This window comes from Callithrix jacchus, chromosome 10, assembly GCF_049354715.1.
Source record: "Callithrix jacchus isolate 240 chromosome 10, calJac240_pri, whole genome shotgun sequence".
NCBI lineage: Eukaryota > Metazoa > Chordata > Mammalia > Primates > Cebidae > Callithrix > Callithrix jacchus.
In genome coordinates this window covers 119,818,619-119,845,190 of record NC_133511.1, presented here as the reverse complement: position 1 = coordinate 119,845,190, position 26,572 = coordinate 119,818,619, and the positions used below count along the sequence as shown (strand labels likewise).

The 26,572-nt window shown below is 50.0% G+C and overlaps 2 protein-coding genes and 1 long non-coding RNA gene across 6 annotated transcripts in view; 2 read left to right on the top strand and 1 right to left on the bottom strand.

Annotated features, from left to right (window-relative positions):
- Nucleotides 1-500: 500 nt before the first annotated feature.
- EEF1G (eukaryotic translation elongation factor 1 gamma) lies at nt 501-13,203 on the top strand. Its single transcript, XM_002755424.8, has 10 exons — nt 501-533; nt 1,590-1,748; nt 2,438-2,501; nt 2,652-2,794; nt 3,530-3,673; nt 6,653-6,782; nt 7,113-7,317; nt 12,346-12,518; nt 12,612-12,736; nt 12,968-13,203. Exons 1-10 carry the CDS (start codon nt 522-524, stop codon nt 13,124-13,126), a joined length of 1,314 nt encoding a protein of 437 aa, XP_002755470.1. The 5' UTR covers nt 501-521; the 3' UTR covers nt 13,127-13,203.
- A 933-nt stretch (nt 13,204-14,136) lies between these two features.
- Nucleotides 14,137-17,691, bottom strand: LOC118145518 (uncharacterized). The gene is made up of 3 exons (XR_004730706.3): nt 17,496-17,691; nt 16,966-17,122; nt 14,137-14,722 (listed from the first exon to the last, which is right to left on the bottom strand). It is a non-coding gene; the product is annotated as an uncharacterized LOC118145518 (long non-coding RNA).
- Nucleotides 17,692-26,201: 8,510 nt separating this feature from the next.
- Nucleotides 26,202-26,572, top strand: part of AHNAK (AHNAK nucleoprotein) — a 102,092-nt gene continuing 101,721 nt past the window's right edge. For all 4 annotated transcript variants that reach the window (XR_013523460.1, XM_009008326.5, XM_009008325.6 and 1 more), the window contains exon 1: nt 26,202-26,347. The gene's annotated coding sequence lies outside the window, so the exon portion shown is untranslated. The remainder of the gene's footprint in view (nt 26,348-26,572) is intronic.

The following is a 26,572-nucleotide window of genomic DNA, read 5'->3' as shown; positions in this document are numbered from 1 at the left end:
TTAGCCCACCGCCACCGCCGCGCAGCAGCTGCTCCACGCTCCCGTGAGTTTCACAGAATCCTGTGAGGGGCTTGGCAGAACCTATCATCAAGTCACTCGTCCCTGGGCTGGCCAGAGGGGGACGCCCCCTGCAGCCTGGCTTCGCAGGGCGAGAAGCAGCGCCACGTAGCAGAGAACATCGGGTTCGCACAACTTCCCCGCCCTCCGCGCCGTCTACCTCCACGTCTGAACTCCGATTGGTCCGCTGCGCCTGAGGGGCGGGCCAGTTAAGAGCTCCAATGCGCAGGCGCAGGCTTTTTTTTTTTTTTTTTTCCGCCTTGGCGCGGAGGCCCCCCCCACGCCGTTCTTTTTCCAATTCAGCGCCACTGGATACCGAACTGTCGTACGTGTGTGTTCTGTGTCGTCCTCGCTTTCCGGCTGCTGTTTCTCCACGGCTCTCTCCTTTCCCCCTCCCTTCTCTCCCGGGCGGCTTACTTTGCGGCAGCGCCGAGAACCCCACCCCCTTTCTTTGCGGAATCACCATGGCGGCTGGGGTAAGTTTGCCGGCTCTGGTGGTTCGGGTCATCCTATCCACCGCCATCCTTTGCCTGAATGGGGCCAGTCGGCGCCAGAGGAGTTCTGAGGCTGAGTGGGGAACTGATTCGGGGTCTACAGACCGTACTGCTGGAGAGCAGGGTTCCTAGGGCCTGGAGGGGAACTGAGGTTGGGGCTCTCGGAGGCCAGAAGTGGAAGGGTCTGGGGAAGAGGAGAAAAGAGATGCCGGGTCTGGGCCGTCCGAAGCCTGAAAAAGGGGTTCGGCTCTATTGCCGCCTTGAGACGTGGTATTTGGGCAGGTTGACGAACTTCTGTGACCGGTTTGTGGAGTAACAGCGGGGTCAGGGTGAAGAGGAGGGTCTTTGTAGGAAAGTCCGGCTGGCATAGTTAAAGGTCGTCTCTCAGGGAGATTTGGAAGCGAGAGAATTGTCCGGACAGTGCAGTCAGACCAACTGGACTCTGCTGGCCAGCTTACTAGAGAAGGCAACGCCGGAGAACTCGCTGCGGGACAGGACCGGAGGGATGGTATGCGCGACCAGGAAAGAAAGGCTTTTGAGGGAGAGGAGCTGATTTAAGAAGACCGCGTGCCATCCCCTATTTCTGGCCGTTCTGAGGGGAACTGGAAATGTCTCGGTCGTCGTGCATGCCTTAGAGACAAGGCGATGCTTTTGAAGCGGTGAGCAGCTGAGCAGCAGAGTAGGCAGGCGTTCGGAAACATCAATGAATGAAACAAGGGCTCCGGGAGGGGAGGGACTATGTTTGTGGGCATATGGAGTCTGATAGAGCTAAAAGTTCTGGATTTCTTGGAGATAGATTTGAGGGGAAGAGAATGCTTCTAGAGGTGTCCTTAGGAAGGTCAAATCTGTCAAGCTTTATCTAGCAATTGGTGTATAGTTCTGTTGTTGGTATGTCCGAGGATTCTGATTACATATAGTATTAAAGGACTTGGTTCGCCAGAGGAAGTAAAGGGGTATTCAGGAAAGGCATCCTGGGGAGTGGCATTTAGGATTGGGACCCTTCTACTCTTGCTGATTTTGTCCGTCTTTCTCCCATAGACCCTGTACACGTATCCTGAAAACTGGAGGGCTTTCAAGGCCCTCATCGCTGCTCAGTACAGCGGGGCTCAGGTCCGCGTGCTCTCCGCACCACCCCACTTCCACTTTGGCCAAACCAACCGCACCCCTGAATTTCTCCGCAAATTTCCTGCCGGCAAGGTGAGTTGGGAGACGGGGAATATCCTTCGGTTCTGAGAAACCAAGGAGCCCTGGGATTCTGTCACTCTGGAGATGGTCCCTATCTCTAAAAGGGAGCTTCCCATGTTGTTTTCTTTAACATTTCAGTGATTTTATTTTGAGATAAATGTAGATTCACATGTAGTTGTAAAAAAAAATACAGAGCTATTCTATGACTTTATAAAATTCATGGGTTTACTTTGTGGGAAAGAGAATGAGTTTTGACTAAGCATTTTCAGTGCAAATATATCAGGTATCTGTTATGAGCAGGATTTTTACCCCAAAGGTTTATAGAGATAGGTAAAAAACCATGCTAAGAATGGTGGAGATCAAGTACTGTGTGGGTCTGGCTCACACACTAATACAGACATTGATACAGGAGTTGTGTTTGGCCTTCTGCTTGTTTCATCCAGCTATTTGATATAAATATCCTGTAATACTCAAATCTGTTGGGCTTCCTGGTTAACATATTGTGAATTCAGATTGCAAAGCATGCCAAGTTGCGGAAATACTTATTTATGGTTCCTGAGTTTCAGATAGTATCGAGAGTTTGGATAGTGAGGATTGTCAGCCTTATATAAACAATTTTATCCAAAGCAGTTCGAGTCCTTGTGCTGGTGAGTGAGACATTTTGTGTGTTTTACCTTATCTTCTCACTGCTTTGTCCCCAGGTTCCAGCATTTGAGGGTGACGACGGATTCTGTGTGTTTGAGAGCAATGCCATTGCCTACTATGGTAACCTGCAGGGGTATATGGGGGTGGGAGAATTCGGAGGTGAGGGTGTAGAGAGGATGAGGGTGAGCGGGGGTGCAGATGAATTCTCCAGGACCTGGACTGGTGTTGGCATGCCCCCAAATTTTTGACCTTTGTGTTCTGCCTCTGCAGTGAGCAATGAGGAGCTGCGGGGAAGTACTCCAGAGGCAGCCGCCCAGGTGGTGCAGTGGGTGAGCTTTGCTGATAGCGACATAGTACCTCCAGCCAGTACCTGGGTGTTCCCCACCTTGGGCATCATGCACCACAACAAACAGGTGAGCCTTGGAACTTTGGGAGAAACCAGGGGCAGGGGTGGCATCAGCTCCTGGGTGTTGGGAATAAGAAATAAAATAGGTTGAAAAACGGAAATGCCAAGGATAGGTGGGCAATGAGAAGACATCATCTCTAGGGTACAGGTTTGAAGCAGTGGGCACTTAATGGAGGAAGTGTCTGTCATGAGTGGTCGGTAGAGGGGTTGCTGCTGTGAAGAGATGATACCAAATGGTAAGAGGGTGGCTGGACCAGAGGACCTTCGTTTGTGATACTTTTAGAATGATCCTAGAATCTGCCTCCATTGGAAGAGGGCGAGGGTGAGCTCGGACTTCTAGGTGAAATAGCTTTCAGCCGGGCGCAGTGGCTCATGCCTGTAATCCCAGCACTTTGGGGGGCCAAGGCGGGCAGATCACGAGGTCAGGAGACTATCCTGGCTAACATGGTGAAAGCCTGTCTCTGCTAAAAATGCAAAAAATTATCTGGATGTGGTGGCACAAACCTGTAGTCCCAGCTACTTGGGAGGATGAGGCAGGAGAATTGCTTGAACCTAGGAGTCAGAGGTTACAGTGAGCTGAGATTGTCCCACTGCATTCCAGTCTGGGCAGTAAGAACAAAACTCCGTCTTAAAAAAAAAAAAAGAAAGAAAGAAAGAAATAGCTTTCTTAGTTCTATTAGTTGGGGAGGTTAAGGAAAGGGATTGGTACCCACTGATGAGTTCTATCATGTTAAATCCCTAGGCCACTGAGAATGCGAAGGAGGAAGTGAGGCGAATTCTGGGGCTGCTGGATGCTCACTTGAAGACAAGGACTTTTCTGGTGGGCGAACGAGTGACACTGGCTGACATCACAGTTGTCTGCACTTTGTTGTGGCTTTATAAACAGGTGAAATTTATGGGAATTCATTTGGCAGATGGGGATTAGAAACAAAGTGACAAGATACCTAGGTTACCCTGTATTCTGCTGAGGACTTGCAAAACAGCTAGAGCCGGGTGCAGTGGTTCACACCTGTAATCCCAGTAATTTGGGAGGCCCAGGTGGGTGGATCACTTGAGGGCAGGAGTTCGAGACCAGCCTGGCCAACGTGGCAAAAAACATAAAAATACCAAAAAAAATCAGGTAGGTGTGGTGCCACGCACCTGTAGTCCCAGCTACTTGGGAGGTTGAGGCATGAGAATCACTTGAACCTGGGAGGCGGAGGCTGAAGTGAGCAGAGATTGCCCCACTGCACTCCAGCCTGGGTGACAGAATGAGGCTTTGTCTCCAAAAAAAAGGGGAAAACAGCCGGAAATCCCAGGACAGAACAGAATACCATCACTTGCTCTTCTCTTGAGAAATTGTTAATGTTCTCTTGCCTTTAGTTTTTGTTTGGCAGCTAAGATTTGAGCCCAAATCCAGCCACTGTTTCCCAGCATTGGTGACAGAATAAGACTCCATCTCAAAAAAATATATATATTTTGGAGGCAGATTCGGGTTCAAGCCTTGGCTTCACTGTTTACCAGTGTAGGTAAGGGGTTACATGTGGGTGAATTCCTTTAGTCCTGTTTTTTTTAGTTTGTCGCCATATTTCTGAGGAAGACTGGTTGTGCTTAGCTGTGAAGACATGGATGATGATGTTAGCTTTAGCATTAAGATCTTTTTGGAGGCAGGCCTAGGTGGGTGGATCACCTGAGGTCAGGAGTTTGAGACCAGCCTGGCCAACATAGTGAAAACCCATCTCTACTAAAAATATGAAAATTAGCTAAGCGTGGTAGTGGGTGCCTGTAATCCCAGCTATTTGGGAGGCTGAGGCAGGAGAATCACTTGAACCTGGGAGGTGGAGGTTGCAGTGAGCCCAAATCCAGCCACTGTACCCCAGCATTGGTGACAGAGTAAGACTCCATCTCAAAAAAAAAAAAAATATTTTGGAGGCAGATTCGGGTTCAAGCCTTGGCTTCACTGTTTACCAGTGTAGGTAAGGGGTTACATGTGGGTGAATTCCTTTAATCCTGTTTTTTTTTGCCCTTTGAGATCTATAAAATAAGGGTAGTGATAGTCACTGTCAAGGTTATTGGGTCAAAAAAGAATGACAAGTCACTGGTTTCCAAATAGCAGCTCTTGGACTCATGCTAGTCCAGAATAGTAATGTGATCATAGCAAAGAAAAAACGTACTGCATGCCAGACCCTGTGCCAGGGGCCTCCTGGGAATCATCTTAGTGAGTCTGATAAGTGGTGGAGTAGAATTTGAACCCAAGTACTGGAACCAGTACTCTGACAGCTATGTTCTGTTTCCATGACAAGATTTTGTTTTCCTGCTCTGATCTTTGCAAACTGAAAAATGAAAACAGTTCTACATGAAGCTGTTTATTCTATTTTTCTTTTCTTTTTTTTTTCTGAAGTGGAATTTTACCCATTACCCAGTCTGGAGTGCAGTGGTGCGATCTGGACTCACCGAAACCTCCACCTCCCAAGTTCAAGTGATTCTCCTTCCTCAGTCTCCCGAGTAGCTGGGATTACAGGCATGCGCCACTACGCCTGGCTAATTTTGTATTTTTAGTGAGACAGGGTTTCTCCATGTTTGTCAGGCTGGTCTCGAACTCCTGACCTCAGTTGGTCTGCTCGCCTTGGCCTCCCAAAGTGCTGGCATTATAGGTGTAAGCCACCGTGCCTGGCCTTTAGTTCTTATTTTTCTTTGACCATGGCTAACATACCTGGAACTAAGTTTAATTTGAAGGACTGTCCATTACTCTAAATGAATTTGAATGTTCTTTACTTTCTGAAGTTTGATGAGTGGGTATGTCTGTGTGTGTGTGTAGTGTGTAGTATGGCCAGTGTAGATCGTAAATATCTATAGTGTTTAAATTTTATTTGTTTGGCGAAATAAGTACTTGATAGCCCTTTGTGGGTTCCAACCTTTTTTTTTTTTGGTTTGATTGACGTGAAATTTAAAAGATTGGAAACAGTAAGGAGCAAGACAATTATTTCTACCGAGTAGACTGATAGTAAATGGAGGATGAACCCAAGCATCCAGTCCATTAAACTGGACTGCACTGCAAAAAAAAAAGATTAGAAAAATAAATGGAGACCGGGTACGGTGGCTCACGCCTGTAATCCCTGCATTTTGGGAAGCTAGGGCGGGAGGATTGCTTGAGCATAGGAGTTCAAGATCAGCCTGGTCAACACAGTGAGACCCCGTCTCTATTAAAAATGTTTTATCACACCACTGCGTTTCAGCCTGGGTGACAGAGCAAGACTGTCACAAAAAAATTTTTTAAAGAGGCTGGGCACAGTCGTCACACCTGTAATCCCAGCTCTTTGGGAGGCCGAGGTGGGCAGATTACTTGAGGTCAGTGTTCGAGAACAGCCTGGCCAACAGGATGAAACCTATCTCTACTAAAAATACAAAAATTGACCAGGTGCAGTGGCTTAGGTTTGTAATCCCAGCATTTAAGGAGGCTGAGGTGGGCTGATAACATGAGGTCAGGAGTTCGAGACCAGCCTGGCCAACATGGTGAAACCATGTCTCTACTCTCTACTAAAAGTACAAAAATTAGCTGGGCATGGTGGAGGGCTCCTATAGTCCCAGTTACTTGGATATTTGGAAGACTGAGGCAGGAGAATCACTTGAACCCAGGAGGTGAACCACAATGAGCAGAGATTGTGCCACTGCATTCCAGCCTGCGTGACAGAGGGAGCTAGACTTTGTCTGAAAAAAAAAAAAGAAATGGGACATAATCCAGGGAAGGATGATGTTGTATGATGCTGTTTTCCTTAATGTTTGTAAAGAAGGTGAGCACTGGGACTTAGGTAGAGAAAGGGCTCTCGCCTGGACAGAACTCTTCAGGGTCTTTCCACTGACTGTTTCCACCTTTGTGCCCTGGCAGGTCCTAGAGCCTTCTTTCCGCCAGGCCTTTCCCAATACCAACCGCTGGTTCCTCACCTGCATTAACCAGCCCCAGTTCCGGGCTGTCTTGGGGGAAGTGAAACTGTGTGAGAAGATGGCCCAGTTTGATGGTGAGTCTGAGGAGATCAGGAGGCACATGGCCAGGATCAGGATCTGGTTTGCTCTGCATCAACCCCTTGATTTTCTGTCTTGCTTATGTGCAAAACACTCACCCTGACTAATTTATATTACTATATAGAGTTGCAACATAAAGTATTTGTTGCTGAGGTTGTGTTCTTGCTCAAGGACATGTAGCTAACTGATGGGCAGTCTGGAGCCTAGATTCCTTACTTGTCCCATTCATCAGTTTTTCTCTATTACCCTGCTTGCTCTGCATGGTTTTGGAGAGGTGTGGAAAGAGGCAGGACATTCATCCACTTTCCTCCCTTCCTCTGTACCAGCTAAAAAGTTTGCAGAGAGCCAACCTAAAAGGGACACACCACGGAAAGAGAAGGGTTCACGGGAAGAGAAGCAGAAACCCCAGGCTGAGCGGAAGGAGGAAAAAAAGGCAGCTGCCCCTGCTCCTGAGGAGGAGATGGATGAATGTGAGCAGGCGCTGGCTGCTGAGCCCAAGGCCAAAGACCCCTTTGCTCACCTGCCCAAAAGGTAAGGGTATTGAGAGTGGAGGATGTGGGACCGAAGAAGGCCTGTTCTCACCTCTGTATGTCCCCCCTCACACACAGCTGGAACCAGGATTTTAGGTTGTTCATATAAAGTTAAAGGTATATTTCAGTTGCAAATATAGCAGCTTTCTGGATTGATCATCAAGAATTGGGCAAATTTTGAATGTGAAGAGCAAGTTCCAAGTACAGCTAGTATTGGGGAATATTGGAACTCCTATTCCAACAAAGACACAGGAGCAGATTTTGATGTAGTGGTAAATTGGTGTTGAGCAAGCTCATTCAACCATTTGAGGGCTCTGAGAACAAATACAGGGAGAGGTGTGGGGAAGAAGGTGCCGAGAGCCTTGCATTGTGCTGCATGGCTGGCTGTGCAGAGCTGGGGGTGCCGGAGCAGAGTCCTTTGAATTTTTTTGTTTTCTGTTTTGCTGGATCAGACTGTACAAAAATTGCTCAGAAAAAGGATGCAGATTGTAGCTAAGTAGTATCTGTGTAGTTCATCGTTTCCACAATTGGGGAGAGTTAAGTCCCTCAGTAGGCGAAAGTAGGAGTCCTTTGTATCCTTTAACTTTTTCAGTTAAAGATAGGGGTTCTTGGAAGAAATAATATAATAAAGACGAGATTTTTGGCGTGAAGAAAGTAGGACACTGAGTGCTCGCCCAATTCTCTGGTATGGAGTCTTTCTTCCATCACTGCCCCAAGTCGTTTTATTGAGAGTTCAAGCAGCATGAGACATACATATTCTGTGATCACTTTGCTTTGGGACTCCTCTTTCTCTGCACTTTTTCTTCCTGCTCACTCTAATTTCCGGTGCCATCCATCTTTTCACTGCTTGCTCTGGTACGGTTTGCATTTGACCCTCCCCCATTTTGTGATGGTTTTGATCCAGGGTGAACCAGCCTAAAGGAGCACCCACTGGTAGGGACACAATAGCTACGCATAGAGTTGTGAATTCCAAGCATTGCACTAATGGATGGGAGCAACTTGGGATGTAGCCGGAAGTTCTTACTCCCAGGTACTTTGTACAAGACCAGGAAGGCTCCATCCAGATGCAGTTGCTCTTTAAAGGTGTATTTTTTGAACTAGTGATGTGCCTTGAATTTAGCACAGGTGCAGGTCAAGAGTGAGCAGGATTTTTGGTGTGTGTAAATAGGTCATGGTGACTAACCCAAATTAGATATTCTGTTGTAACTTAGACGTTGTTACTTATTAGCTAGAGATTTTCACATATAGTAGGTCAGTACTCTGGGCAGAAAATAAATCAGGCAGTAGTAAGCTTAAAATCTTTATTTAATAAACTACATTTTCTTAGTGTCTATTTGTTGGGTTACCATGATGCCCTACAGGACTGCCAGAAATGCTTTCCTTGAGCTTTTTTTTTTTTTTTTTTTTTGAGACAGGGTTATACTCTTGTTCAGTCTGGAGTGCAGTAGCATTATCACGGCTCACCATAGTCTTGACAACCTGGGCTCAAGTGATCCTCCCACCTCAGCCTCCAGAGTAGCTGGGACTAAGGCACACACCACCACACCCAGCTAATTTATTATTATTTGTAGAGACTAGTTCTCACTATGTGGCCCAGGCTGGTCACAAACACCGGGCTCAGGCGATCTTGCTGTGGCCTCTCAAAGTGCCAGAATTACAGGTGTGAACCACTGTACCTGGCTCCCCCAGCATTTTTAATGTCATAAAAGTGATATCCTAAAAGGCCAATGTCCAGATTTTAATTCTCGTTCTTTTAAGACCCAGCTAGGTCAGGTGTGGTGGCTCACGCTACTTGGCAGGCTGAGGTGAGAGGATCACTTGGGCCCAGGAAGTTGAGGCTGCAGTGAGCCATGATTGTGCCACTGCCCTTGGGTGACTAAGTGAGACCCTGTTAACAAAAATAATAAAGCTTGAACAGCTCAGGAGGGTGTGAAAAAATTCCCCACCCTACTTTGGTGTGGTTGAGGTTTTAAGGCTCCTCAGGTGAGGTCTCTTATGCTTTTGAAAAGGAACCTGGGACCTAGGGTTAAAGGACAGATTCTCTGCTTTGCTGGTGTGTAATCTTGGCCAGGTCATTCTACTTGGTCTCATCTGTAAAGAGAGGGGAGGTCAAGGTAACAGTTCATAACTCATGGGTTTGTTAAAGGGATTGAGTGGGCCGGGCGCGGTGGCTCACGCCTATAATCCCAGCACTTTGGGAGGCCGAGGCGGGTGGATCATGAGGTCAAGAGATCGAGACCATCCTGGTCAACGAGGTGAAACCCCGTCTCTCCTAAAAATACAAAAATTAGCTGGGCATGGTGGCTCGTGCCTGTAATCCCAGCTACTTGGGAGGGTGAGGTGGGAGAATTGCTTGAACCCAGAAGGCAGAGGTTGCGGTGAGCCGAGATTGTGCCATTGCATTCCAGTCAGGGTAACAACAGCGAAACTCCATCTCAAAAAAAAAGCGGGGGGGGATTGAGTGAAATAATGGGATACTAGTGGCAATATTTATGCTATAAACAATAGAACCAAGTAAACATTCAGTTTAATGTTCCATGTTTAATAGATTTGTGGCACGGTTCTGCGTTAGAAGATTGTTTGGCCATTAAAATGTTTGCAAATAATTCTTTTTTTGAGGTAGGGTCTTGCTATGTTTCTTAGTCCTGTCTCCAACTCCTGATGTCAAGTGATCCTTCTGTATCAGCCTCCTGAGTAGCTGGGACTGCTAGTTCAAAGAATTATTTTGTTTTTTTGACAGGGTCTTGCTCTGTCTCCCAAGCTGGAGTGCAGAGGTGCGATCTCAGCTCACTGCAACGTCTACCTCCTGGACTCAAGCAATTCTGCCTCAGCCTCCTGAGTAGCTGGGATTACAGGTGTGAGCCACTGTGCCCAGCCCCCAGCTAATTTTTAAATTTTTATTTTTATTTTTTTGAGACGGAGTCTTGCTCTGTTGCCAGGTTGGAGTGCAGTGGTGCAATCTCGTCTCACTGCAACCTCTGCCTCCTGGATTCAAGTGATTCTTCCGCCTCAGCCTCCCGAGTAGCTGGGATCACAGGTGTGTGCCACCACGCCTGGCTAATTTTTTTGTATTTTTAGTAGAGATGGGGTTTCACCACGTTGGTCACGATGGTCTCAATCTCTTGACCTCATGATGCACCTGTCTCGGCCTCCCAAAGTGCTGGGATTACAGGCGTGAGCCACCGTGCCTGGCCCTTAAATTTTTATTTATTTATTTATTTATTTTTGAGTTGGAGTTTCGCTGTTGTTACCCAGACTGGAGTGCAATGGCACGATCTCGGCTCACCACAGCCTCCGCCTTCTGGGTTCAAGCAATTCTCCTGCCTCAGCCTCCCGAGTAGCTGGGACTACAGGTGCGCACCACCATGCCCGGCTAATTTTTGTATTTTTAGTAGAGACGGGGTTTCACCTTGTTGACCAGGATGGTCTCGATCTCCTGACCTCGTGATCCACCCGCCTCGGCCTCCCAAAGTGCTGGGATTACAGGCGTGAGCCACCGTGCCCGGCCAAATTTTTATTTTTTTAATTTTTTTCTTTTCAGCAACTGCATCTGCAATTTTTAAATTTTTTGTAGAGGCAGTGTCTCTATATTTCCCAGGCTGGAAGAATTCTTAACAGCCTGGATAGCATGTCACAGTAACAACAAAGTATAAGGCACAAAACTGTATATGTCTTTTTTTTTTTTTTTTTTTTTTATAGAGACAGGGTCTGACTATATTGCCCAGGCTGGAGTGCAGGCGCTATTCACAGGCTGGATCCCACTACTGATCAGCACGACCTGGGCCAGTTCATCCCTCCTTAGGCAACCTGGTGGTCCCCACTCCCGGGAGGTCACCATATTGATGCCGAACTTAGTGTGGACACCCGATTGGCATAGCGCACTACAGCCCAGAACTCCTGGGCTCAAGTGATACTCCCACCTCAGCCTCCCGAGTAGCTGGGACTACAGGCATGCGCCACCGCGCCTGGCAAAACTGCATATGTCAGGGCTGCATCTTTGGAAAATCAAAGGCTATAGGAAAATACATAAAAAGATTATCCTGTTCGTTGGCATTATAGTTGATTTTCCTCACAGCATGTTTTTTTTTTTTATTTATTGAGAGACAGAGTCTCGCTTCATTGCCCAGGCTGCAGTGCAGTGGTGTGATCTCGGCTCACTGCAACCTCTGCCTCCTGGGTTCATGCACTTCTCTCAGCCTCCCGAGTAGCTGGGACTACAGGTGCGCACCACCATGCCCGGCTAATTTTTGTATTTTTAGTAGATATGGGGTTTCACCTTGTTGGTCAGGCTGGTCTCAAACTCCTGACCTCAAGTGATCCATCCATCTTGGCCTCCCGAAGTGCTGGTGTGAGGGTGCTGGCTGGTGTATACGTTTATAATTGGAAAGAAAGAAAATAGAGCACCAATCATGGAGGGGCCTCTGCTGTATTGATGCTGCCATTCTTGGCTCAGGGTGCCAGATTGCTTCCAAGATAACCTGAACCTAAGGGTTTTCCAGCATCAGAAAACCTCAGAAAAGACCAAACACCGGAAAACTTGTTTATAGGCAGAGAGGGACTAAAGGACATGGGTGTAAGATTTGGGGTGGAGGCCCTTAGAGAACGTTTACTGCTTACATTCCTGTTACAGCTTGTGTAACCTGAAGAGGCCTGTATGGTGGGGGATAGAGACTTGGGTGAGTCAGTGACTAAGTGTGGTTCTTGGAAAACTTCCTGGGGATGGGCTGAACAGGGAGAAAAAGTCCTCATGTCTCCACCTGGGGGCAGCAGTTAGCCATGCCCTTCCTGGGGCAGGTCTCCTGAGCCCCTCTTGGAGTTCCACCCTCCACATGCCTTGCATACTTATGCAGAGGAGTGTCCTAGGCCCCTGTTCAAACCCCTCAGAGCTCTCTTCCCTCATAAGGTCATACACATCTCCCAGCACAGTGATCACTGTATTAATTAGTAAATTTTAAGTGAAAGCACCCCTCACTTCTCTTAGCCTGGCAACCCTCTTCCTTACTGACCTGTGCATTCTTCCTCCTCTTAGTACCTTTGTGTTGGATGAATTTAAGCGCAAGTACTCCAATGAGGACACTCTCTCTGTGGCACTGCCATATTTCTGGGAGCACTTTGATAAGGACGGCTGGTCCCTGTGGTACTCAGAGTATCGCTTCCCTGAAGAACTCACTCAGACCTTCATGAGCTGCAATCTCATCACTGGTAAGAAGACAGTGGGTCTGAGATGAGGAAGGAGAACAAGGTGTAGTGAGCGCTGTGATTCCAAAGGCTGAATGTTCTCTCTTGCCCCTTCAGGAATGTTCCAGCGACTGGACAAGCTGAGGAAGAATGCCTTCGCCAGTGTCATCCTCTTTGGAACCAACAATAGTAGCTCAATTTCTGGAGTCTGGGTCTTCCGAGGCCAGGAGCTTGCCTTTCCGGTGAGGACAGTGGAGGAGAGGAGTCTCTTTAGGGTGGGGCAAGGATATAGGAAACACAATGTTTTATTTCTGAGCCGATGGATGTTGGGGAGAGTTCAGGAATGCTTATAGGAAGGAGCAGTTCACATTCACAGGAGACCTGGGGTCTGATGACAAGTGTTTGAGCTGGAAGTAACACAGGTGTGGGGTGGTGTCTCATAACTTGACCACATGCTGGCTTTTTATCCCCAGCTGAGTCCAGATTGGCAGGTGGACTACGAGTCATACACGTGGCGGAAACTGGATCCTGGCAGCGAGGAGGCCCAGACACTGGTTCGAGAGTATTTCTCCTGGGAGGGGGCCTTCCAGCACGTGGGCAAAGCCTTCAATCAGGGCAAGATCTTCAAGTGAACATCTCTTGCCATCGCCTTGCTGCCTGCACCTGTCCTTCAGGGAGATGGGGGTCATTAAAGGAAACTGAACATTGAGCCCTCTCCTGTCCTGCCTCTTTGTGAGTGGTTGCTTCCTCCCTGGGAGTACACATGTTGAAGTAGGGTATTTTCTGTGTCTGCAGTACCTCGATATGCAGGAGAGAAGACTTCAGAAGAACAGAAATAGAGGCCTGTGTTCACTTGTGATTTTAATTACCCTGCCTCCTACGACGATGAGTGTCTTCTAGCTGGGAAAGAGCGGAAGCAGTTGGGGCGGGTAGTGACATGGGGCTTTGTGGCTACCTAATACTTAGGGATTGGATTCCAGACCTTTCCCAGTGAAGGGAGAGAATAGCTGCTAGTAACAAGAGCTAACATGTATAATTCACAGAGTGCAGAGGAACTTTACATGATTTCTGGTAACTGGCCTGTGAGGTAGGTAGCTGATAATATGTAAGGGTTGTAGGTTTTTTGTCTTGAGACGAGGTCTGATTCTGTTGCCCAGGCAGTAGGGCAGTGGTGCAATCTCAGCTCAACCTCCATCTCCCAGGCTCAAGCCATCCATATACCTCAGCCTTCTGAGTAGCTGGTACTATAGGTATGCACTGCCGTGCCCGGCTAGTTTTTGTATTTTTTTGTAGAGATGGGGTTTCACCATGTTGCCCAGGCTGGTCTCAAGCACCTCAGCTCCAGCAGTCGTCCCACCTTACTCTGGCAAGTGCTGGGATTACAGGCATGCACCACCATGCCTGCCCTAGGGTTATCGTTCCAATGCCGCAAATCTTCAGTATCAGGCACAGACTACTCAGCAGACACAGGCCTGGCCCGTTTTCCCTTTCCTGGCTGTGTTACCTGCTGGTGGTGTCCCTGGTTTCTAACGGGAAGCATAGGGGTTTAGAGATTTCACTAACTTGCCTGTGATCACACATTTTAAGTGGTGGCGGCAGAGTTTTGAACCCACTGGGTGTCACTTTTTTATTATTATTTTTTGTAGAACTGGCTCTATGTTGCTTAGGCTAGAGTGCAGTGGCTGGCTGTACACAGGCTCAATCATGCTATAGTTCTGAAGTCCTGGCCACAAGTGATCTGCCTCAGCCTTCTTAGTAGCTGGGACTGTAGGTGAATGCCGGCATGCCTGGCTCAGGTGTCACTCTTGAGGCCTGTGTCCACACCCTGCTGCCTCCTAGAAGGTAGAGTAGTTGGAATTGTCAGCTAATAATCCTGTTCAGGCTAATGGTTACTATTTTTTCCCTGTTGAGTTTAATTTTTATTACATCCTTTTCAGAGTTTCTTGCTCCTCTGTCTTTTCCGAAGATCATTGAGGATCTTCCTGTAAATTAACAGCTCAGGTGAAATTGGAAACCTCTAGACTGAGTCACGTTTTGAGGTATAAGCAGAAACGGTTGATTGCCTTTGGTCCCTAGCTTATGGTTTTGTGTGTGGTTTTTTCCATTCCAGTTATTAGTCCAGGAAAAGAAGAGGGCTCTTGGCTTCCGTGGGGAAACCAGGCACACACAGGGTGCTGGTAGTTGAGAGGGGAGAGTTAGGGCTGTCATCTGCAGCTGGGCGCTTTGACCTGCGGTTGGAGTGGGCAGAGAAGAGTTGTGGTTTAGGATCCAGATGGGTGGGGATGGGCTCATGCTTGCTCAGACTCTGCTCCCTGGCAGCTCATCTTGAGCTGGGTCCAAACTTGATACCTTTCTTCTGAGCCTTCTAGGCTCCTGTTAGCTAGGATCTGAAAATGCTAGGTGCAGCTGGTGCGTTGACACGTTCCTGTAGTCCTGGCTACTTGGGTGGGGCATGGCTGAAAGCAGGATTTAGAGGCCTTTGTGGTGCGTGCCGTGATTGCCAATGCACTCCAGCCTGGACAACACAGTGAGACCTCATCTCAAAAAAAGTACTAGATGGAGGCTTAGGGTGTGCCTTCTAGCTTGTTGCTGGGGCCTCACTGAAGCAGTCAGACTCTTAACAATTTCTGTTTCAAATCATACTCCCTTCTTTGGCTGTGGGATCTTCACCACCTTCCTGGTGTTTGCTTACCAAATCTGTGGCTGAAGCCTCAGGCAGGAGGGACCAAGTTGGAAGAGTAGTTTAGGTTTGAGAGGGTGGCTTGAAAGGCTCAGGAGGGAAGCCCAACTGAAAAAGGGTGGGGTTCTGCTGGGCGGGCCATGGACAGCAGCGGGCCTGGCAGCCCACATGGACTAGGCGGTCTGGGCTGGGGCAGGGACCCCTACCTCAGCCTCCCTCTGCCTGCAGGAAGAGTGAGTCATCTGCACATCCTGCCTGCAGCCCTCGCTGTGTGGTGCAGAGTAAGGGTGGCCAGGTTGTTGTTTGAGGCTGGGCTTGCACTTGGGCAAGGGCCAGTACCCACAAGCAGGAGGTGAAGGAGGAGTCTCGAGAGGAGAGGGTTGTGGCCTCAGGAAGGCTAGGCCGTTGGCCTCAAGATAGGGGTGGGATTTGAGGGCTTCTCTGCCATGGTGGGTAGGGGAGAGGTTAACAGTGGAAGTTTCTAGCGGCAGATGTGAGGCAGGAAAGGGGAAGCACATCTGGAGTTCTTTCTGTCCCCGCCCTGCCCCAGGGAGGCCTGAGTCACTGCAGCAAGGACTCTTGCGCTTCCCATCCCAGCTGGGCTCTGCATGGTTTGCTGGATCCTTCCTTTTCCTTGCATTTGCTGTGGGCAGCCAATCAGAGCCTGTGCCTGTAGATGTCTGTGGTTGCTGGGCAGTATTCTCTTGGTGCTAGGGAGGCTCATGTCACCCAAAAACCACATAGAGCTGGCCACCCGGCTCCACTGTCCAGCACATGGCACAGAGGCTAGGGGCGAGAAGCAGAAAGGGAAGGGGGTGTTTGGATCAGGGGCTGAGGGCAGGGCATTATCTTGGAAAGCTAGGGTCGAATGAGGGAAGGAGGAGGCTCTTTTATCCACTTAACCGGGCAAAACCTCAGAGCTTCCACAGAGGGAGGATGAAAGAAATGAGAAGGGGTCGGGGGCCCAGGGTTTCAGTGACTCAGATAAAATCTTCACAGAGCCTGGAGTGTGAATGGGAGTGGCTGAGAGAGACTTGGTTAGTTTGTAGATAAACCAGTAGATACTGGTTATAAGCAGCTATTTATTTTAGCTTTGTTGGCATTTCTGCTTAAGTCACTTATTCAAAAGTTACAAACCTTTAAAGTTCTTCCAAGAAAAACCTATATTGTTTCCTTTTTTCCTGTGTCCTGCTTTGAGCCGGAGCTGGACAGCTGCTGCTCTCAATGGGTCAGACCCATCCCACCAGCTGCCCACATGCCCCAAATGTGCCACTTCCCCTTTTGAAAGGTGGGGGAAGCCTAGAATGTTGAAGGGAGAGGAATGAAGCACTTGGGAGGCTCCACCCAGTCATTTCTGAAATTAATACCATGGTTTTCATGGCAACCGGCACTCTATTGTCAACTCAGAACTTTCCCTCCACACACATCAAATCAGTTTTTCTGTAGCTTCCCTGGCTCCCCCAGCCAGTGTAACTATAGGGCACAGACATCCCCCTCTTGCTGTGCTCCTGTGTGTTTGAGTGTGATTCTGGGGTTCCCACCTAGTTCTCCCTCTAGTGCTGTGCAGCTCACATTGGTGCTCCTGAAAGGTTAGAGAAACTGCCACCTGCTCCTGTCTGTTTGCTCCCGTCAGACTGGCATGGCTCCCAGAGCAGGCTGTTGTTTTACTCCAGGGGAATTACTGGGGTGTCCCAGTGCCTCAGCACCCAAGGGATGGGTGGGGTGGGGTAAGGTGGGGGTTGCTGAGGGCAGCACTTCTGTCACTTGAATCATCCATTAGAGGGAGAATACCTTGCGCTGGTGGTACTGGCTCAGTGGTGATGTCCTGGAGACCCCATCTCTTCACTTTGCTGGGCTCTCTTCACTCCCTTAGGCCCCTCTCTTCTCCACCACCCCGCTTTGTTTTCTGGATTTCTTCAGGAATTTGAGACGAGTCTATTGACTCTACCTTTGAACACAATGGGCAACGTGCAGATCAGGGGCTAGATGGTCACTTAGGGTTTGGGGCTATTTCTGATAGGATCTCCCATGGAATGTGCCTCCACTCCCAGCTGCCCCCTCCCCTCTGCAGCAGGAACAGCAGTCTTGTGAAGGCCTCTCTGCTGGCTCAGCCCTTTTGCAATCATCTGGCGGGCTCTGCTGGGATGGCGTGGATGGCAGGGGTAGACAGTGCCAAGGGGTAAAGGAGGGAACATGGTAGGGCATGAGGAGCTGTCAGGGTAAGGAGGGCTCGAGTTGAGGGCTGAGGGAAGGAGGGCTGCCAAGGTCAGGCTGGAGGGGTGGAAGCTGCTGAGCAGGCCAGGGACGTGGAATGAGCTTACTGTACCCATCCTGGGAGATTTTCAAGGTGGAAGGAGAGTTGGTTATAGTGGGAACGCAGCCAGTCATCCTTCAGGGAATCAGCATTTCCCCTGACTCACAGGGGACCCACAGGGTGCTTTCCGGCTAGTCCTCCATGTGGGACCTGAGTCACCAAGATGCCTAGGGTGTTGGCTGCCCTATGGTGGCAGGTCCTGTGCCCTGCCCTGCCCCGCCCCACCCCACCCACTCCTACTGTTATGACAGGGGCTAGCAAATGCCTGTTTTATCCCACTCTTCAGTAGTAACTATCTGTCTCTTTGACTCAGACTTAACAGAACGTACCTCTTCCGGGGACTGCCAGAGACCATCTCTAATACTTTATTTTACCAGTGGGGAAACTGGAGCCCAGAGAGGGAAGTGACTTATCCAGGGTGCATCCCAGCCTTTCCACGGTCCTTGCAGTCACTCACTGAATCCCTTTTGCTTCAAAGCTGAGCAGGAGGATGCTTCCCTCAAACATTAAGGGCTGAGGGTGGTGGGCGCAGCACGCCACGTGTGGAGGGGCAGGGAGAGCAAGGCATCTAAAGGCTTCCGGCAGCCAGAGCTCTGTAAGGGTAGCTTGGTAAGGAGTGTGGAAGTGGAGCCAACCCTGGGGCCAGGGTCAGATGTAGCGATCCAAGTCCTGGGGCGGGCACAGGGCACGGAGTGTAGCAGAGGCGGGACTTCGAGTGACAGGAACCTCAACTATGTGGTGACTCAGGCTCTGGGCAGCCTAGGCCCTTCCCTGCTCAGCCTGATCTCCTTCAACTGGACTTAGGGAACTGTAAGCAGAGGAGAGAGGGAAACCCGGGCTGGTCTCTTTCCCCAGGAAGCTGGGGAAAGGCAGAGGAAGTTGGAAAGGACAGGAGAAAAGCAGATTCCAAGAAAGGGGCGAGGAAGTGGTGTTCCCTCCTTTCTCAGCCCCTCCCTCCCTGCTCCCCGCTGGGGAGGGGAGCTGGCTGGGGCGTTGGCTGCTCCGTTTACTCCAGCTCCCTCCCTCGGCTCCTGTTTACAACTCAGCCTGCCCAGTCCTTAGCTCAGTGCTGAGCTCTTCTGTTTTCTCTCTCTCCCTCCCTCCTTCCTTCACAGCCTCACAAAATCACATTTTGTGCTTCTTTTCCTTAATCTCGGGTCCGCATCTCCTATTATTGTCCTACAGCATCTCCACACCCCTAATCTCTGCCTGAATCCAGACATGGCCCATGTGTCCACCTGCCCCACTCTCACTGCCCAATTCCTGTCCCTCCCACCTGCCTGGACAGTCTTTGCCTTCTTTCCTCCCAGACGGTACTCTGGAAACAGCCTCATGTCTTTTATTCTCTAACCAGCTTTCACTTGGGTTCTGCTTGGGCTTGAAGATCTCATTAGGTCTGAGTGTAATTGAGAGTCTCTGTGTATCAGGGCTCTCTGATCTAAGAAATTCAGGAACTCCTTATTTGAAGCTTGAAGTTTAAATCCAGGGTGGAGTTTGAATTGAGCTGGGAAAGGCTGATTTTACTTGGCTTTATATTTTGGGGTAGGGTTAGGGGTTTGGGGCTTGAGACTTGCTTAGGAAATAATGTTTAGATTCCAGAATCGCCAGATAGATTTGCTGTTAGATGGGGGACAATGATAGATTAGGAAGTGATGGAAGTGAATGGAGAAGGGCCTGTTCGGCAGGAATACTAATTTCTTGGGCTGGGGTGTGTGTGTGTGTGTGTGTGTGTGTGGAAGTGGGGTCTGGGAGATCCCAGATGGTGATGCTAAGAAGGGTTAACAGTCATTTCTCTGCCTGCCTTTTTTTTTGGAGACTTGACTTTCGATCTTCTTGCTGAGGCTGAAGTGCAGTGGTGTGATCTCAGCTCGCTGTTACCTCTGCCTCCTGGGTTCAAGCGATTCTCCTGCCTCAGCCTCTTGAGTAGCTGGGATTACAGGCGTGCACCACCATGTCTGGCTAATTTTGTATTTTTAGTAGAGAGGGTGTTTTACCATGTTGGTTAGGCTGGTCTCGAACTCCTGACCTTAAGTTATCCACCTGCCTTGGCCTCACAAAGTGCTGGAATTGCAGGTGTGAGCCACCATGCCCAGCCTATTTGTCTGCTTCTGAGGATATCATGCAAAAGGACCTTCGCTGGGGGGAAAGGTCTGCTTCTAAAGAGACTGCAAACAGACTGCACAGCTCATTTCCCTTCTCAGATCAGAAACTGAGATTACCCTTTGAGCAGTCAACTTTTTGTCTTCCTTGTAACATGCTGATTTCAGAAAAGGAGACTGTGGAGAGAAGAGAGGGTAAGGGGAATCCCCTGGCCAGGGGCCTGCCCACAGAGCTCCCCTTTGTGGTTACTATGGAAACAGGCATAATAGGAACAAAATAGAGTCATGTTGCCGGGCAACAGAGGAGCCCAAGGTTCGTTACAGACACACACGCACACTGACACATACACACAAAACCGTACATACCAGGGAACCTCCTCTACCCGCCAGGGAGGGACTGTTAATTCTGGGGAAGCTGGGGTATCCCTGTGATGACAAGTCTTAGAGCTCATCCAGCTTTGCCAGTGCTTTTGGAGGATCGTGGTACCAGCTGCCTCTGAATGGTGGTGGAGCACCAGTGGCAGGGCTGACCTCCCTCTTAGAAGAGGAAAGCTTTTACTTAATAACACAGAGGAGTCTAAACCTTCAAGAAGATGGAGGTTTTCTTTGCAAAGTAGGGACCAAAGGGATTCCTTAATATTCCTTATAAAACATGATATATAAAAACAACCAACCAACCAACCAAAAAACAGTCCGGGCGCGGGGGCTCAGGCCTGTCACCCCAGCACTTTGGGAGGCCGAAGCAGGCGGATCACTTGAGGTCGGGGGTTTGAGACCAGAGAAATGACTGTTAACCCTTCTTAGCATCACCATCTGGGATCTCCCAGACCCCACTTCCACCCAACACACACACACACACCCCAGCCCAAGAAATTAGTATTCCTGCCAAACAGGCCCTTCTCCATTCACTTCCATCACTTCCTAATCTATCATTGTCCCCCATCTAACAGCAAAATTTCAGCCTGGCCAGCATGGTGAAACCCAGTCTCTACTAAAAATACAAAAATTAGCCGGGCGTGGTGGTGCGCGCCTGTATTCCCAGCTATTTGGGAGGCTGGGGCAGGAGAATCGTTGGAACCCCCCGGGAGGTAGAAGTTGTAGTGAGCCGAGATTGTGCCACTGCAGTCCAGCCTGGGTGACAGTGAGACTCCACCTCAACAACAAAACAACAACAACCACAACAAACCCCAAAGCATAGTGTGTAGGAGGCGGGGGTGGTGGGGTAGTCGCTGTGTAAAACACCCGGTAAGAAAGAGAGCTTCCAGTTCTCTCAAGTGTAGGACCTCCAAGGAATTCAAAGGTCAAGGTAAAGGGATATCAGAGCTGTTTCCTCCTGGACTGAGCTTTTTTTTTTTTGAGACGGAGTTTTGCTCTTGTTACCCAGGCTGGAGTGCAATGGCGCAATCTCGGCTCACCGCAACCTCTGCCTCCTGGGTTCAGGCAATTCTCCTGCCTCAGCCTCCTGAGTAGCTGGGATTACAGGCTGTGCCACCATGCCCAGCTAATTTTTTGTATTTTTAGTTTCACCATGTTGACCAGGATGGTCTCAATCTCTTGACCTCGTGATCCACCCGCCTCGGCCTCCCAAAGTGCTGGGATTACACGCTTGAGCCACCTCGCCCGGCATGGACTGAGCTTTCTCCTGGGATTCCATCTTGCCAAAGTCTCTATTACCACCACCACCACCACAGTTCTCCCACCCCACTTTGGACACACAATAAATGTTTAGGCAGCTACAGGAAAGACCCACAAGTAGGGGAATTGATCCCTGGGGGCTGAGAGCCAGGGGAAGCTGTGACAGCGTGGGATGCAGGATGCTATCTATTGTAGAAAAGGTAAGATTTTGAAGCCAGTTATACCTGGAGTTTATTCATTCATTTGAAACACGCTCTTGAGTGATTGCTATGTGCCAGTCACTGCTCTAGGCATGAGGGGCTGGAGCGTGGCGGCTCATGCCTGTAATCCCAGCACTTTGGGAGGCTGAAGTGGGAGGATTGCTTAAGCCCAGGAGTTCAAGACCAGCCTGGGCAACATAGTGAGACCCTATCTCTGCAAAAAATTTTTAAAAATTAGTTGAGCATTATGGTGTGTGTCTGTGATCCCAGTTACGTGGGAGACTAATGTGGGAGGATTGCTTGAGCTCAGGAGGCTGAGGCCGCAGTGAGCCATGAATTCCATCCTGGGCGACAGAGTGAGGCTGTCTCAAAAAAAAAAAAAAAAATCCATCAATTAATCTAGGCACAAAGCATACAGCAGAGAAAAGGGAACCCTGCCCTCATGAGGCTTAAATGCTAGCGCAAGGTTTGACTCTTGCTTCTGTGAGTTGTGTGATTTTAGGTAAATCACGAACCCTCTCGGAGACCGTTCCTCACTAAGTGCCTCCCTCCCAGGGTGTGCAAGGATTAAATGAGCTGACAGATGAAAGTAGTGCCTGGTGAGGTGGCTCACTCCTGTAATCCCAGCACTTTGAGGGGCTGAAGTAGGCAGCGATCACCTGAGGTCAGGAGTTTGAGACTGGTCTGGCCAACATGGTGAAACTCCATCTCTACTAAAAAATACAAAAATTAGCCAGATGTGGTGGCCGGGACCTGTAGTCCAGCTACTCAGGAGACTGAGGCAGGACAATCACTTGAACCCAGGAGGCAAGGGTTGCAGTGAGCTGAGATCAAGCCACTGTACTCCAGGCTTGGCGACAGAGCGTGACTCCATCTCAAGAAACAAAACAAAACAAAAAACCAACGAAAGTAGCTTCTGCAGGATCAGACACAATCATGACTAAGGTAGTTTTGGGAGTGTGGGGGAGGCTACATCAGTGGGCAGAAGGAGAGGAGTTGGCAGAAGTTTCTAAAAGTGTGTGTGTCTCTACTTATACCATTGAAACTTTTGAAAATATTCCCCTCCCCTGGGCTGAGGGGGCAGTCTTAGGAAACCCTAGCTCTGCTCCAGCCTGCAGGATCATGGTTCTTTTTTTTCTTTCTTTCTTACTTCATTTTTGAGACAGAATCTTGCTCTGTCACCAGGCTGGAGTGCAGTGGCTCAATCTTGGTTCACTGCAACCTGTGCCTCCCGGGTTCAAGTGAGTCTCCTGCCTCAGCCTCCCGAGTAGCTGGTACTATAAGCATGAGGCACTACACCCGGCTAATTTTGATATTTATTATTATTATTTTTTAGAGATAGGGTTTCACCATGTTGGCCATGCTGGTCTCAAACTCCTGACCTCAGGTGATCCGCCCACCTCGGCCTCCCAAAGTGCTGGGATTACAGGCATGAGCCACCACACCTGGCCTAATTTTGGTATTTTTAGTAGAGTTGGGGTTTCACCATGTTGGCTAGGATGGTCTTGATCTCTTGACCTCGTGATCTGTCTGCATCAGCCTCTCAAAGTGCTGAGATTACATGTGTGAGCCACCACGCCCGGCCCGGATCATGTGTTTTTAGAGGGTAGGGTTGAGGTTAAGCCTTCTCCAGCCTTCCAGTTGAATGGGGCAAGAGCCAATCCCCAGAACTACCCCTTACCAGGTAATATTGACGCTCATACCCCTGAATGAAGTACTTGGACAGTGATCTCTGCTCTGGGGCTGCTTCAAAAACCAACTCCTCCCTTCTGCCTTCTTCCCTGTTGACCAAGAGGGTGGCCAGAACAAACAATGGAGCAGATAAGTTGGCTCTGAGCCTGGGACTCTGGCCTCTGCTATTTGGATCCAGTCGAGGCGAAGGCGCAGTGTGCACGCCTTTCCATGCTCTTTTTCCTTTTCTGTCCCAGCAGCTCCCCTAAACCCCCATTTCCATTTTTGCAGATAGCCTGTGTTTCCAACCTAGGTGTAAATCATCTCCTGTTTCTTTTTCTTTGTTTTATTTTATTTATTTATTTTTTTAAGACGGGGTTTCACCAAGTTGGTCACGCTGGTCCTGAACTCCCAACCTCAGGTGATCTGCCCGCCTTGGCCTCCAAAGTGTTTGGATTACAGGCATGAGCCACCATACCCGGACGATTTTTCCTGTTTTTTTTTTTTTTTTAGGCAGAGTCTTGCTCTTTCGCCAGGCTGGAGTGCAATGGCACGATATCAGCTCACTGCAACCGCCATCTCCTGGATTCAAGCGATTCTCCTGCCTCATCCTCCTGAGCAGCTGGGACTACAGGCGTGAGCCACCATACCCAGCTAATTTTTTGTATTTTAGTAGAAACAGGGTTTCACCATGTGAGCCACTGCGCCCAGCCTCTTTTTCTTTTTTTTTTTTTTGAGATGGAGTTTCACTCTGTTGCCCAGGTTGGAGTGCAGTGGTGAGATCTTGGCTCACTGCAACCCACCTCATGGATTCAAGCGATTCTCCTGCCACAGCCTTCCAAGTAGCTGGGACTACAGGTGGCCGCCACCACGCCCAGCTAGTTTTTTTGTATTTTTAGTAGAGATGGAATTTCACCTGTTAGCCAGGTGGTCTCGATCTCCTGACCTCGTGATCCGCCTGCCTTGGCCTCCCAAAGTGTTGGGATTACAGGTGTGAGCCACCGTGTCTGGCTCGACCTCTATTTTAATATGCACCGGGAACATTGGAACATTTGCTCTTTTCAAGGAACCAAATGATGATTCATTCATAAAGTTAAAAATCCTTTGGTAAACTGTTAACAATGGTTACTTTTGGGGAGAGGGACTGGGATAGGGGAGGAGGGAGGCATCTATGTTCTGTACTTTTCTTTTTTTTTTTTTTGAGATGGAGTTTCGCTCTGTCTCCCAGGCTGGAGTGCAGTGGTGAAATCTTGGCTCACTGCAACTTCTGCCTCCGAAGTTCAAGCGATTCTCCTGCCTCAACCTCTTTAGTAGCTAGGATTACAGGTGTGCACCACAATTCCTTGCTAATTTTTGTACTTTTAGTGGAGGTGGGGTTTTACCATGTTAGCCAGGCTGGTCTCGAACTCCTGAGCTCAAGTGATCCATCTGCCTTGGCTTCCCAAAGTGCTGGGATTACAGACGTGAGCCATCATACCTGAACTGGGTGTTTTTTTTTTTTTTTTCCTAGAACGTTTCATAGTTCAAAAGTTTAGATTTTTTTCTTTAAATAATGTAGGTGCTCTTTAAATAAGGGGTGCAGAACAAAATGGGGAGGAGGTGATTCTTGGGAAAGTCTGGGTCTATGACTGTGCTTGGGATGTGTTGTGGCGGGGCTGCCTGTGCCATGGGGTTGAGTCATGATCTGGGCACCTGTGTGTGTGTATTAGAGAGAGGGAGAGAAAATGCTGGTGTCCAAGTCTCTGCTTTGTGTTTTCACTTGTCTCTGCCTGTCTAGATGTCTACACACGCGGCTCTACCCTTCTGTGTCCATTATATGAATGCCCATGTCTGTGGCTCCTCTGGCTGTGTCTTCCCTCCCCCACAGCCTGTACCCTGTGCCGGTAACTGGACCTGGACACAGCCCCCAGGGCTGGCAGCAGAATTGACTGCTGAGTATTTTTAGCCTGTAAACATGTTTGCCATTTCAGAGGACAGGGCCGAGCTGGTCTCAGCTCCAGCCCACTCATGATCTTGCAGCAGGAAGGGCGCTCCTGCCTGGGCCAGGTCTCCTCAGTTCCCCAGCCTGGGGTCTCTCTTTCCCAGCTTTTGGAAAGGAGGGGACACTGGCTTGGAGTGTTCCGTGGGTGGCCACCTAGGAGAGAGGACAAGAGGAATCCTGGGGGAGAAGAGAAAGGGGGTGTGGAGGGGAGGGAGCGTGTAGCCAGAAGGCCCCGCACCCCATCATTAAGCGTTTAATAAAATCTCCCTGTAGTTAGAAGTGGCTGTGGGAAATTGCTGTAAATGGGAGACTCAGCGTCCCGCAAGCGGGGAGGTGGGGGAGGGGCGCGTAGAGGGGTGTGGAGAAGGAATGGGAGGCAGAGGAAGCGCTGGGGCTCCGGCTCCTGGAGGCGGGAGTCTGGAGAGGAAGGTGGGCGTCAGGTCCGCTCTCTAACGCCTGCGGGCCTCACCCCCGTTTGTCCGCGGCCTGCGCGGCAGGGCGGTGCACGGGGCAGTGGTGACCCCGGCTCCTGGGGGTGGGAATCCAAGCCGGTTCTGCGTGGGTAGGGACTGAGGGGCACCCAGAAAGAGGGAACGCGAGAAATGGGCGCGGCTTCCTGGAGTTTGGGAACCTAGCGAGGAGGTTGAGGCCTGGGATCTGAAGTGTGGTTGCCTAAGCTGAGAGAAAACTCAAAGGTCCGTATCCGGCTGGAGGTTGCGGCAGAATCACCCAAGCCCCCGGCCGCCTTCAGAGCCCCCAGGCCCTTCCTGCAAAATAAGTGGATTCAAGTTCCAGCTGTGAGGGTGAGCCCAGGAAGCCCGCAGGAGTTTCTGTCCAGTGAAGGCACACATTGCACACGCTGGAGAGCAGATCGGGGTCCGGGATAGGACCGGGGCAGTGGATGGCGGCAGGGGGCAAAGCAACGTCCCCGCGTCCCCCATTGGCCCCCCTCCCCAGCAGCCCCCTCCCGGGTCCCTCTAGGGTCGGTCCCGCTCGCCAGTCCCGGTCCCGCTCGCCAGTCCCAGCCCCGATCGGGCCCCGCCCTGCCCCGCCCTCTCCCTACAGCTCTGGGTAGACCCGCCCGCCGGAGCCGGAGTTACAAGAGCCGCCTCCGCGCACGGGGGACCGGCCACTCGGAGCTGCTCTGCCGCGGGGACTGCACCGCCCGCCCTGCCAGACCCGCCCGACCCGGGCTCGTCGCCGCCAGCAGCCGCAGCACCGCAGCCTCGGGCCCCGCGCGGGCTATGGCTGTGCCCTGGGGCTGAGCTCGCAGGTAGGGGCGCCGTCCGGGGCCGGGGCACCAAGGGCGGGTGAGGGGAGTTGGGTTGCGGGGCTCCGGCGGGGCGCGTAGTTGGGGGTGTCACTGTGAGGATTCAGTTTGGAACTAACGGGGCCGCCCGGGGGGGCGACGCGTCGCTCTCTGGGAGTGGAGCGCTGCCTGCGGAGTTGGGGCGCAAGTTAGTTAAAGTTGGAAAATCGCTCAGAAGTGCTTTGCTTC

Bases quoted from the DNA above. Each gene is read 5' to 3' on its own strand.
- EEF1G (XM_002755424.8), top strand. The intron at 2,795-3,529 runs GTGAGCCTTGGA...TTAAATCCCTAG, and splicing joins TCATGCACCACAACAAACAG to GCCACTGAGAATGCGAAGGA. The intron at 12,737-12,967 runs GTGAGGACAGTG...TTTTATCCCCAG, and splicing joins GCCAGGAGCTTGCCTTTCCG to CTGAGTCCAGATTGGCAGGT.